This window comes from Microcaecilia unicolor, chromosome 3 (assembly GCF_901765095.1).
Source record: "Microcaecilia unicolor chromosome 3, aMicUni1.1, whole genome shotgun sequence".
Lineage (NCBI taxonomy): Eukaryota > Metazoa > Chordata > Amphibia > Gymnophiona > Siphonopidae > Microcaecilia > Microcaecilia unicolor.
Genome location: NC_044033.1, coordinates 330,933,158 through 330,946,621, shown reverse-complemented (window position 1 = coordinate 330,946,621; position 13,464 = coordinate 330,933,158). Strand labels below are relative to the sequence as shown.

The window sequence follows — 13,464 nt, the reverse complement described above, 5'->3', positions numbered from 1 at the left end:
AAGTGGCTGCAGAAGCAGTCCAACCGGGGGTGAGAGTTCTCAACTGGGGTCAGGAGGGAGAGGGGGGCTGTCAGGTGCTAGAGACCTACAGTGGTTGGGTGTGACCCCTTTCATCTCCCAGGGGTAATGAGAAGGGAGTGAAGGGAGAGTTGAAGCAAAACCTGCTAACTGTGTGTATCAAAGACTGTGTTGGAGAAAGTAAATAAAGGCGAAAGTAAAGAATGACTGTTGGTCTGGAGTTGGTAAATCCTGGGCAAGGGGATCCTGAGGAGGGACAGACACAGGAGGGCTGTGTCTGTGCTTGTCTCCTGGCAAGAGGCCTGCTCAGCTGGAAGTTTGAGGAATTGCAGTGACCTGTGGATTACAAACCTGTGAAGGCCCTGTGGGTCACAAACCACATGAGTGGTCCTTCAACATAAGCTTAGCCTGCAAGATCTTCCAAGAGTGGTGCATCCCCTCGGTGGATCTTTTTGCTACCCATCTCAATAACAAAGTCCCCCAGTTCTGTTCCAGGCTCAGATCACAAAGCAGACTTTCGCCTGCACTGAAGAAAGGGTCTTCTATATGTGCATCCTCCAATACCCATAGAGAAGACTTTGCTGAAGCCTAGGCAACACCAGGGAACTATGATACTAATCACCCCTTACTGGCCGAGGCAGATCTGGTTTCCTCTTCTTCTGGAGTTGTCCTTCCAAGATCCATGGAGATTGGAATAATTTCCAACCCACATCAGGCAGAACAAGGGATTCCTTCTGCATCCCAACCTCCAATGTCTGACCCTCATGGCTTGGATGCTGAGAGCGCAGAATTTGAATCCTAATCCTTAGATTTGATGGAGGGTGTCTCTTGCATCTTACTGGCTTCCAAGAAAGACTCCGATAAAAGGTGTTGCTCATTTAAGTGGAGGCAGTTTGCCATCTGGTGTGGAGGCAAGGCCTTAGATCTCTTCACCTGCTCTACACAAAAACTGCTTAAATGCCTTCTGCACCTCTGAGTTTGGTTTGAAAACCAACTCTGTAAGGGTTCATCTAAGTGCAATTAGTGTGTATCAACACTGGGTAGAAGGTAAGCCCATCTATGTACAACCTCTAGTTGTTTGCTTCAGGCAAGGTTTGTTATTAACAAAGCCCCCTATCAAACCTCAAACTGTGTTGTGGGATCTCAACGTTGTCCTCATCCAGCTAATGAAAGCTCCTTTTGAGCCGCTTGATTCCTAAAATCTGAAATATTTGACCTGGAAAGTTGTGTTTTTGGTGGCAGTCGCTTCAGCTCGCACAGTCAGTGAGCCTCAGGCCCTAGTAGCTGATCCACCTTACACTAAATTTCATCGCAATAAAGTAGTTCTCCACACACACCCCTTGTTCCTTCCTAAGGTAGTATCGGAGTTCCATCTTAATCAATCAATCATCCTGCCAATATTTTTCCCAAAACTACATGCTCATCCTGGCAAGAGTGTACTGCATAACTTAGATTCCAAGCAAGCCTCAGCCATCTATCTGGAGCAGACTAAAGTCCATAGATGGTCCACCTAGCTTTCTGTTTCTTTTGGCCCAAACCAGATGGGGGTAGCCACTGGCAAATGCACAATTTCTAACTGGCTAGCATCTCCTTTACATATGCCCAAGCTGGGCTGACTCTGGAGGGTCATGTCAAGGTTCATAATGTTGGAGTCATGGCTACGTCAGTAACCCAATTGAGGTCAGCATCCATAGAGGAGGTTTGCAAAGCTGCAACATAGTCATCTGTCCACATATTCACATCGCATTACTGCCTTGAACAGGATACCTGACATGACAGCCAGTTTGGGCAGGCAGTCCTGAAGAATTTGTTTGGTGTCTAGAATCCAATTCCACACCCCTAGGGCCCAGTTTTGTTTAGTTCTAGGCTGTACTTTCATAACTAGTATGTAAATGGTTTCAGGTTAATTGACTTTCAGGCCTCAACATTTTGAGTCCCTAATCTCCTAGCATTGTTGTATTCGGTGAGACTGGTAGCTAGGGATTCCCAGCTGTGAAAATACAAATTGCTTGCTTGTCCTTGGAAAAAACAAAGTTATTCACTTGTAACAGGTGTTCTCCAAGGACAGCATGCTAAGTACTCTCACATACCCTCCTCTCACCTCTCCTGGGAGTTGTATTCTTTAGCTATCTTATATGACTGATGGACCCAAGCTCATGCAGCGGGCAAGAAGGAACCAGCTACTAGAAAGTTCTCAGTTAGTTTCATTAATCAGCATCTTCACCAGGCTTCATCGGATAATGTCACCCAGCTGTGGGAATACTTGGCGTGCTGTCCTCGGAGAACACCTGCTTCAGGTGAGTAACTTTGCTTTATCCAGTCTCTCTCTCTCTCTCTCTCTCATATGTGCCCCTCTCAGTTTTTACCAAGTCTCTCTCTCTCTCATGCACTCCCCCTCCCAGCCTTTACCCAGTTTTTCCTTCTCAGGGCTTGCCACTTATTCCACTCAGCTGCTGAAGAACTGCATATTTCCTGCTTCCCTGCTGCCACTTGGCTCTCTGTAAGCTTGAACTGCACACTCCAGGAAGTTTGGGCTGGCACCATGGTTTCCAGTCTCATGAGACTGGAAACTGCCAGAGCTCCAACACATCCTGAACAGTGCGGCTCAAGCTTAAAGAGAGCCGTCACAATGGGAAAGCAGGACATACATTTCCTCAGTAGCAACACAAGCAAAAAGTACCATTTGGGCGCCAAAAAATCCCAAGCACCAGAGTGCAATTTTAGATGCCAAGGCGACCTGGCACCTGGGGTTTGTTGAGTCCTGAAAATCATCAACTGAAAATGTATTCCAAAGTGCTGGTATCACCACTGTAAAGCTCTAGATCTGATTTTTAACATGTTCTACCACATGCACATAGTGTCAAAACAGTCAATTAACTTGAGTATAATAGTCATTGAGGCTTACAGGAGATAAGTTTTTCCTTTAGATATTGAGAGAAATCTTTTCTAAGAGTACAGCAAGTTAAAAATCAAAACTTATCAATTCACCTGACTGTTAAAATTTAGAAATGATGAATTTTCATAAATATTTTGAACGCATACAGCTTTTGGCCTTGGTTTCTACCCAGTAGCCTAACAACTGGTCAACCAAATCCATACAAGTGCCTCCTAAAGGCAGCCTTTCTGCAAGCTCCTGCATATGGGACCTCACAAACAGTGATCTCCTTTCAAACATATGCACAACCAGTTTTCAAACCATGACATGATATTTTTGTTTGTTTGTTAACCATCTAGCAGTGTCGTCGCTCCTTTGGGCAATGGCACCAGCCTGCTTATAATCGAATGAGAAAAACGCCCAAGTTCCGACCTAAATCGGGAGATGGACGTTTATCTCACAAAAACAAATAAAGCGGTATAATCGAAAGCCGATTTTTGGACGTTTTCAACTGCAATCCGTCGCGGATGCGGACAAAGTTGATGGGGGCATGTCAGAGGTGTGGCGAAGGCGGAACTGGGGCGTGGTTATCTGACGAACAGAGATGGGCGCATTTCACCGATAATGGGAAAAAAGTATGCGTTTTTAGCTAGAATTTAGGACACTTTTCCTGGACCCTGTTTTTTCACGAATAAAGCCCCAAAAAGTGCCCTAAATGACCAGATGACCACTGGAGGGAATCGGGGATGACCTCCCCTGACTCCCCCAGTGGTCACTAACCCCCTCCCACCACAAAAAATGAAGTTTCTCAACTTTTTATTTTCACCCTCAAATGTCATACCCAGCTCCCTGACAGCAGTATGCAGGTCACTGGAGGAGTTGTTAGGGGGTGCAGTGGACTTCAGGCAGGTGGACCCAGGCCCATCCCCCCTACCTGTTACAATTGTGCTGCTTAATGCTTATTAGTCGTCCAACCCCCCCCCAAACCCACTGTACCCACATGTAGGTGCCCCCCTTCACCCCTTAGGGCTATAGTAATGGTGTAGACTTGTGGGCAGTGGGTTTTGAGGGGGATTTGGGGGGCTCAACACACAAGGGAAGGGTGCTATGCACCTGGGAGCTCTTTTACCTGTTTTTTTGTTTTTGTAAAAGTGCCCCCTAGGGTGCCCGGTTGGTGTCCTGGCATGTGAGGGGGACCAGTGCACTACGAATCCTGGCCCCTCCCACGAACAAATGCCTTGGATTTATTCGTTTTTGAGCTGGGCGCTTTCATTTTCCATTATCGCTGAAAAACAAAAACGCCCAGCTCACACATTAATGAATAAAACATGGGCGTCTATTTTTTCCCAAAATACGGTTCGGTCCGCCCCTTCACGGACCCATTCTTGGAGATAAACGCCCATGGAGATAGACGTTTTCGTTCAATTATGCCCCTCCAGGTCCCTTTTACTTAAAGCTGCCTAGGTTATTTTTTTCTCCATTTTTGTAACCCTTTCCTTCTTTACCTAACCCAGCCACATTCTGGCAAAAGACCACACAGAGTACATTCACACTGTGCCTCGCCAGCAGATGCTGCTCTTAAGCAGTGGCTGAAACTCCTCCCTCAATCAGATGCTCTGAATGCTGAATCTGCAGCGGCCCCAGGCAAATTGGTACAGGCTGTGGAAGACAAGAGCTGGGACTTAAACCTGGGTCTTCACAGTAACACATAGTACTTCCACTGAGCAACCAAGCCGAATTTTATGTTAAGTTTACAATGACATACAACTCATGCAGTGCTGCTCCACCAAAGCCCAGGAATTATATAATATTCTAATTTCTTTCTTCAAAATAGTTCCAACTTACCTGTTTTTCCATCCATTTTGGGATCCATGATGACAAATTCAGGGCGCAGTTTGCTGATCCGACGTCCTTTCAGGATAGGTACAAGTCCTCCAAGGTATTCTAGGTAGAGTGTGTAGCATGGGCCTCCCACCTCAGGATCATCTTCTGTGCGCTTCATGGTGCAATGCAGTCCTTCGTTGCCAGCCGTTGGGTAGCTGACAAAATCCCGCATGTTGTTGGGGTCTGGAATAGGCGGCTAGATATAGCAGAGGAAGGAAAGAATTACCTTATTAGGGCAAAAAGTATCTGACAATCTCCAGTGAGTCATGCCTTACAGACTTCACCATAACACAATCTTGTTCTATGACTCCTCCTTCAGATACTTCTTTAAGATTTTAAATAAGGAAAATAAAAAATGTTTACTCTTTACTGGTAGGGAAGTAAGGGCATAACCAGAGATCAAGATAAATCTATTTACCACAGTATGTAAAGAAAATGGGAGAACTAGATCAGCCTGATGTTCATTAACTAAAACTACAGATTTCAACAGCAGATAATTTGTCAGTACTAAAGGATTATAAAATAGTATTCCATGACAAATCTTTCACAAGCTGCACTGATGGCCCCCAAACCATTCAGGTTTTCAGTATATCCACAGTGAATATGAACGAGATAAATCTGCATGCATTAGATTATCATTAAATGTATATTCATCCTGAAAACCTGACTGGCTACTGGAATCACCATGACAGGTTTGGGAAGCCCTGCTCTAAGATCTAAACTATATACCATGCATACAATATATTGATTTTCCAGTGATTGGGGCTTACTGGACCATATCTTTCAGTTACAATAAAATCTCTGAAAACTGGGTTAAAATTAGAACGACATTGGGAGGCTGAGGCTGTTGATCATATCTCTATTTGAAGGGAAACTGGGCAAGATCATGAACCAGTGGCATACCAAGGAAAGGGATGTGTATATGTTTATGTTTATTATGGTACTTAGAGGCTCATTTTCGAAAGAGGACGTCCATCTTTCGACATAAAACGAAAGATGGACATCCTTCTCACAGAGACTTCCAAATCAGTATAATTGAAACCCGATTTTAGATGTCTCCAACTGCAGTCCATCACAAGGATGTCCAAATTTCAAGGGGGCGTGTTGGAGGCGAAGCAAAGGCAGGACTTGGACGTGCCTAACACTTGGACGTTTTTGACCCATAATCGAAAAAAGCAAGGACGTCCCTGATGAACACTTGGACGTTTTTGCCCAGACATGTTTTTATTACGAATAAGGCACAAAAAGGTGCCCGAAAAGACCAGATACCACCGGAGAGAATTGGGGATGACCTCCCCTTACTCCCCCAGTGGTCACTAACCCCCTCCCACCCTCAAAAAACATTTTTAAAAATATTTCGTGCCAGCCACAGATGTCATACTCAGGTCCATGACAGCGCAGTTTTTGTGGGTACTGCAGTGCTACAGTTTGAGGCAGACCCAATGAAGCTATATCAATTGAATTACATCTAGTTATTTAAGGAACTGGGGTAAGAATTAGACAAATGGTCTAAGCGCCATCACTCTTGATTAGGGCGCAATGATTGCACCAAATGGTGTTAGTTCCAAAATTTGTATATTTGTGCCAGACACTTCCCATTCCTATTTTTCAGAACAATCTTAAGCATTTTCAGAGGAGAGCACAGGATTATATATAGAACAGCTTCTCAGCTCCCCTGTAGGGTTTTGGTGAGACACTTGTTTGAAGGAGGGCTGGGGGGTTCAGATGTCCGAAAATATTCTCAAGCAGCCCGGCATTTTGTGAATGGAATGTGACATCAGGAAAGCAATGAGTGACGAAAGAGCAGGATTGGGAAAATGTCATAAGAGGTCTATGCCTGGGTAAAAAGGTGGGGCAGGAAAACTAGAGAGGTCTTTGGCCCATACACAAAACTGACTCTCCGGTTATGGGGACAGATGAACAAGCTTTTGCTGGGAGAGAAAAGTTTTTCTAAAGTAATGCCTTTATCTTAGTGCAATACTTTGTTTCAGGAGTAAATATCTACACGTTTAGGAGGTAGAGAATGCAATGGCTTGTATATATAGAAGAACTGTATGAAAATGCATAATTTCTACATTTTGGCACCCTGCAGGAATCATAGCTAAGAGAAACAAGGTTCCACATTAGAGTCACTGACCAGGAAAAGGATCTAGGTATCATCGTTGTTGATACATTGAAACCTTCTACTTAGTGTGCAGTGGCGGCTAAGAAAGCAAATAGAATGTTAGGAATTATTAGGAAAGGAATGGAAAACAAAAATGAGAACGTTGTAATGCCTTTGTATCGCTCCATGGTGCGACAGCAACTCAAATACTGTGTACAGCTCTGGTCACCACATCTCAAAAAAGATAAAGCAGAATTAGAAAAAGCACAGAGAAGGGTGACAAAAATTATAATGGGGATAGGACGACTTCCCTATAAGGAAAAACTAAAGAGGCTAGGCCTCTTCAGCTTGAAAAAGAGATGGCTTAGTGGATATATGATAGAGCCCTATAAAATACTGAGTGGAGTGGAACGGGTAGACATGAATAGCTTGTTTACTCTTTTCAAAAATACTAGGACTAGGGGGCATGCAATAAGGCTACTAAGTAGTAAATTTAAAACAAACTGGAGAAAATATTTCTTCACTCAACGTATAATTAAACTCTAGAATTTGTTGCAAGAGAATGTGGTAAAAGCACATAGCTCAGCAGGATTTTAAAAAGGTTTGGATAATTTCCTAAAAGTCCATAAGCCATTATTAAGATGGACTTGGGAAAATCCACTGCTTATTTTTAGGATAAGCAGCATAAAATCTGTTTTACTCTTTTGGGATCTTGCTAGTTACTTGTGACTTGGATTGGTCACTGTTGGAAAAAGGATACTGGGCTTGATGAACCTTCGGTCTGTCATAGTATGGCAACAGTTTTATTTTTATGTTCTTATACAATCCAATTTCTGGTAGGTCAAAGGGAAATTTAATGAAAAAGGTGACACATTTTGAAAAGACTGTGGAAAGGGAGGGGGCAATACCAATTTAGGATGCTGTCAAAAATTTGTTAGATGTTACTTGACACAGACAAACTTTAATTTAACCGTATCAACGGTTGAGACCTGGAGGAGACTTTAGGAGAAAAGACATGGGGTTTAGTGTCCCATAGCATGAAAAAAATATCTATTTCTGCTAAGAACATAAAAAAATGGCTACAAATGCTCACTGATGGTACCTGACACCACAAAGGTTACATAAAATATATGACTCAGCATCTGAATGATGCTGGAAACCCTCTGGACTAGTGGGAATGCTAATGCATATATGATGGGACTGCCATGTCATTGAAAGCTACTGGAGTATGTATAGAAGATTTTTTTGAAATATCTCAGGGGAACTATTTTCCTAGAGTCTAAGGTGTTTCTAATGCCAGTTGGCTTGAAATGGACCCTGGCTGATTGTTAGTAACTTGCATACTGTTAGCAAGTTGCACAGTGGCAGGCTACAGTGGATTAGCAAAGGCATGGAAGCAACCCTTTGCTTTGGATTTATCAACTATCCAGCAAAAACTCTGAAAAGTGTAGTTCCTGAATAAGTTGACAGCCATCAGAACAGGCTCTTTGGAAAAATCAAAGAGAGTTTGGGTACCTTATTAAATTACATTACACAAGTCACAGAGCCCGCAAATACCATGTTATGGTTCACTGCGGGTAATAATAACATAAGGCTGACCCAACCATTCAGAAATTCACATAATACTCATAATAGATCATACTAATCAACAACACATGTGACAAACCTATGTAAAAAGATATCTTAGTAAGAATCAGAGCAGATAAATTTTCTTAATAAAAAAGTCTTCAACAACTTCTGAAACATTAAATAACCTCTAATTACTTGGAGTTCAACTCCATAAGGTAACTGCTTGATTTGAAATAGATGTGGACAAAAATCTTGCATACTTAACGTTACGCAAAGAAGGATGAGACTTAAAAGAACCTGATTACGCAACAGTTCAGATTTACCACATAGAAAGATGTTAAATATCTCACCCAAATAACATATCCCCAAATTTGAAATGCACTTGCGCTTCAACAAAAAGCCAGTGCAACTTTAACATATAAGGAGTTATTGAATCAAATTTACCCAGAGAGTAGATCAATATGATCAACGTATTCTGCACTATCTGAAGGCTTCTTAATGAAGCCATATAGTACAGCCTGCAAAGACTACATTACAATAGTCAATCCTTGACAATATTAAACATCGAACTGGCAAATATTTTTATTCTTTTCAGTTAGTATAATCATGTGTCTATTGCCCACCAACAATCAACTTCCTATTCACTTAAAATTACAATTTTGCAAAAAGTAGGAGGCAGTGCTGCTTCACAGTCATTCAGTAAATTACATATTACACCTTAAAATAGTTATCATAATCATATATAAAACAGCAAATGTTTTACAGCTAAATATTTTATGCTAATAGTTCTAGCTCTTTGTGTTACCAAAGTCAATATTGTAAGGAATATGCCGAAAGGAAGGTGGACCCCAGCTACCCACCGGAGAAAAGAGAGCCGGAAGGTAGGAGGGAAGACCCTAGGGTTGCTCAGCTTTTGCCCAAGAGGGATATACCAATAAGAAACTACAACTCCCAGAAAGCCCCAGGAGAACCCAGGGTAAGGAGAAATAGGGTGCAGAACCAAGAAGCTCCAGAAGGGGGCTACCAAATAAGGGGAAAAGCTGAGTCACCACCCTGGTGGAGGAGGTGGCTGAACCGGTGGCAGGAGAAGGAAAAGCAGCCTATCAGAGTTAAGGAAGAAAAGTGTAATCAGCTGGAAAAGGGGTGGGGAGAGGAGAAAATGGACTGGGCTCCTGAAGGAGAGGAGGAGAATGAACCAGAGGCAATGGAGCAAGAGGAGGCAGAGCGGGTCTTAGACGAACCCATGGAGCTCTTGGCTATGGCTCAGCCAGCACTCAAGGTATAGGGTGGAAGTCCTGGGTCAAGCGGGAGGAGGTCAGGAGAATAGAGACTGACCTAGAGGGTGGGACCCAAGGCTTTGAGCCCGCGCAAAGCCTGACTTTATTGAACTGTGCTGAGAGATGCCTGGCTGTACTTGGACTGTGTTTAAAACAGCCTGACTTAATTGAACGGTGCTGAGAGAAGCCTGGCTGTACTTGGACTGTGTTTAAAACAGCCTGACTTAATTGAACGGTGCTGAGAGAAGCCTGGCTGTACTTGGACTGTGTTTAAAACAGCCTGACTTAATTGAACGGTGCTGAGAGAAGCCTGGCTGTACTTGGACTGTGTTTAAAACAGCCTGACTTTATTGAACGGTGCTGAGAGAAGCCTGGCTGTACTTGGACTGTGTTTAAAACAGCCTGACTTAATTGAACGGTGCTGAGAGAAGCCTGGCTGTACTTGGACTGTGTTTAAAACCGCAGAGGAGCTGTTGAGGAAAGGGGGTCGGGTTGCAAATCCCAAAAACAGGCCCAAGAAAAAAGAAGAAACACATAAAGGAGGAAAACAGAGAGCTCCGGGCTGGTGGTGAGGAGGCTGCTCGGACGTAGCCAGTAGGAGCGTTGTTTACAATATAAAAATATAGATATCGACTGATTCATGCTTATAAAAATAGTAACTAGAAAAAGATATAAAATGACAAGTCAACTTGTCTATTGCCAGAGTCCTAACTGGCGTACTAGAGCATAGTCAAATCCAACCCTGCAACCCTTTAAAAATTCAGCGAGAAGACATTTAGGTCTGGGTTTTGTGCATATTCAAAACTTTTGATGATCATTTTGAATAAAAGCTCATTTGCATCTTCTGCCTCCTACCGGAGATTATCAGTTAGAACAGAACCACTGAAACAGCAAAGTTCCTCTTAAAGCTGAAAAGTGTTTAGGCTTTTGGTGGTCTAACTGAGCCCAGACCACGCCCTCCCCCACCCCACTTGAGGAAAATGTGCAGAATAAAGACTGACTTCCACATAAGTCAGTTTACCTACTCCCAGGAAAAGAAGTTTCAACAGATGTGACATGCTTTCCTTGCATGGAAGCAGTCTTTGCAGCTATCCATTAATTTTTTTTTTTGTTACATTTGTACCCAGTGCTTTCCCACTCATGGCAGGCTCAATGCGGCTTACATGGGGCAATGGAGGGTTAAGTGACTTGCCCAGAGTCACAAGGAGCTGCCTGTGCCTGAAGTGGGAATTCAACTCAGTTCCTGAGTTCCCCAGGACCAAACTCCACCACCCTAACCACTAGGCCACTCCTCCACTCCACTATTCCAGGGCAAGTAAAACTACAGTCAACAGCCTTCAAATTACATTACTATGATGAACATTCCCCTTAGGCACAATTTCTTTGCTAAACACTTAAAATACATATATGATGATAGTTAGGTTCAGAGTAACAAGTAAGAAACTTGTTGGACGGACTTTGTGATTGGGAACTTTTTTAGTGGTTTTGTAGCTACTAGTATATGCTTTAGAACAGAATGGTTCTTCTAATAGTGGGAAAAGGAGGGAGGGTCGCCAGGGGTTTATTTATGACATTTGAATCCCACATTATCCCAAATAAGCTTAGGTTCAATGTGGCTTACACTCAAGAAACACATCAAAAATATGGAGTGGAGAAGTAGCCTAATGGTTAGTGCAGTGGCCTGAGAGCCAGGGGAATGGGGTTCAATTCCCTCTGCAGCTCCCTGTGATTCTGGGCAAGTCCACTTAACCCTCCACTGCCCCAGGTACAAAATAAGTACCTGTATATAATATGTAAACCACAAAGGCCATCCCCACCTTCCCATATTCTGTTTTTGTTTGTTTTATTTTTATTTAATAAACTGAATAGAAAGTAATTTTTTCATTGTGGCTATTTTATTTGTCCACTTTTACCCTGGGATATATGGGTGATTTTCTCTGCATTGGTTTTCTTCACTTTCAATATGGGAAGCCCTGTCACCACCATTGGTCACTTACCTGCTCTTGCTGTTGGTGTGTTTGTTTTCTTTTCTTTGATGCCTAGTTCAGACCTGAGCTGAGTTAGAGAACTGATTTAAATAGCAAGCAATTATAATAGCTTCTATTACCATGATTCAGAAAAATATATTTTTTTTTCCAGACTGAGAATTTCATGGCCTGAGACCTTCTGTGCATTCTGTCATGTTACCTTTATGGTGGTTATAAAAGCAGTTGTGAGGTACGAACACAGCCGAGGAGGCAGGATGAGCTTGCCAATTTCTCTGTCATCCCGTAAACAGCTAGCGATTGTGTGCTGGCAGAGAAGCTGCAGGCTGGAAATTTGGTGTTCCACTCTGACAACATAGAGTGCAGGGCCAGAGGCCAGGAACAAGCGAGAATCTCTGTGACCCCAGCAAATCGACATGATGGGACGCTGGGAAGAGCAAGAAACACTCATTAAAGTCTCTCAGGTTTTATGCATACTTCTGAAAGGCCAACAAATGATCACTCACTTATTTTTCTAAGGGCAGGTTTTGGTTAGTGTGTAATTCATTCTATGGAGCTACAAAAACACAGAGAATACAGGACGACCGAAACATATTTTGTTCAGTTTCAGCCCAAACTGAAATTGCTACCAAAACTGTCTAAATACTTTTGGCCGAAACTGTAGCTGAAACTAATTGACTGGTATCGGCCGAAACCGAAAACTAAAATTTGGTTGTGTGAATGTGAGCCAATGAAGCCCACTGAGGATTGTCAGAGCTTGCAGTCGGCAGCCCTCTGCAAACAATGGGAGAGCCATTTTAACAAGGACTTCTCAACAAGTATGGCACACTTAGAGGGGTATAATCGAAAGAGAAGGGCACCCATCTTTCGACACAAATCGAGAGATGGGTGTCCTTTTCTCAGGGTCGCCCAAATCGGCATAATCGAAAGCCGATTTTGGGTGCCCTCAACTGCAGTCCATCGCGGGGATGACCAAAATTCATGGGGGCGTGTCGGAGGTGTAGCGAACGCGGGACTGGGGCATGCTTAAGAGATGGGCGTCCTTGACCGATAATGGAGAAAAGAAGGGTGTCCCTGACGAGCATTTGGTCGACTTTAACTGGTCCATTTTTTTTTCATGACCAAGCCTCAAAAAGGTGCCCAAACTGACCAGATGACCACTGGAGGGAATCGGGAATGACCTCCCCTTACTCCCCCAGTGGTCACCAACCCCCTCCCACCCTAAAAAAAAAAATTTTTTTTTAATTTTTTGCCAGCCTCTATGCCAGTTTCAAATGTCATACCCAGCTCCCTGACAGCAGTATGCAAGTCCCTGGAGCAGTTTTAGTGGGTGCAGTGTACTTCAGGCAGGCGGACCCAGGTCCATCCCCCCCCCTACACTTGTGCTGGTAAATGTGAGCCCTTCAAAACCCACCTGAAACCCACTGTACCCACATGTAGGTGCCCCCCTTCACCCCTTAGGGCTATGGTAGTGGTGTACACTTGTGGGGAGTGGGTTTGGGGGGGCTCAGCACAGGAGTTATGCACCCGGGAGCAATTTCTGAAGTCCACTAGGGTGCCCGGTTGGTGTCCTGGCATGTAAGGGGGACCAGTGCACTACGAATGCTGGCTCCTTGGATGCCTTGGATTTGGTCGTTTTTGAGATGGGCGTCCTCGGTTTCCATTATGGGTAAAAACCGGGGATGACTATCTCGAAGTTCGCCCATCTCGACATTTAGGTCGACCATCTCTACAGTCGACTTAAATGTTGAG

At 43.6% G+C, this 13,464-nt stretch overlaps 1 protein-coding gene across 4 annotated transcripts in view; it reads right to left on the bottom strand.

The window, feature by feature from the left end:
• TULP4 (TUB like protein 4) overlaps nucleotides 1–13,464 on the bottom strand; it is a 226,044-nt gene that overhangs the window by 65,239 nt on the left and 147,341 nt on the right. For all 4 annotated transcript variants that reach the window (XM_030198414.1, XM_030198412.1, XM_030198411.1 and 1 more), the window contains exons 8-9: nucleotides 11,915–12,139; nucleotides 4,739–4,973 (exon numbers count right to left, since the gene is read on the bottom strand). In XM_030198414.1, coding sequence (XP_030054274.1) covers nucleotides 4,739–4,973; nucleotides 11,915–12,139 — 460 coding nt within the window. The remainder of the gene's footprint in view (nucleotides 1–4,738; nucleotides 4,974–11,914; nucleotides 12,140–13,464) is intronic.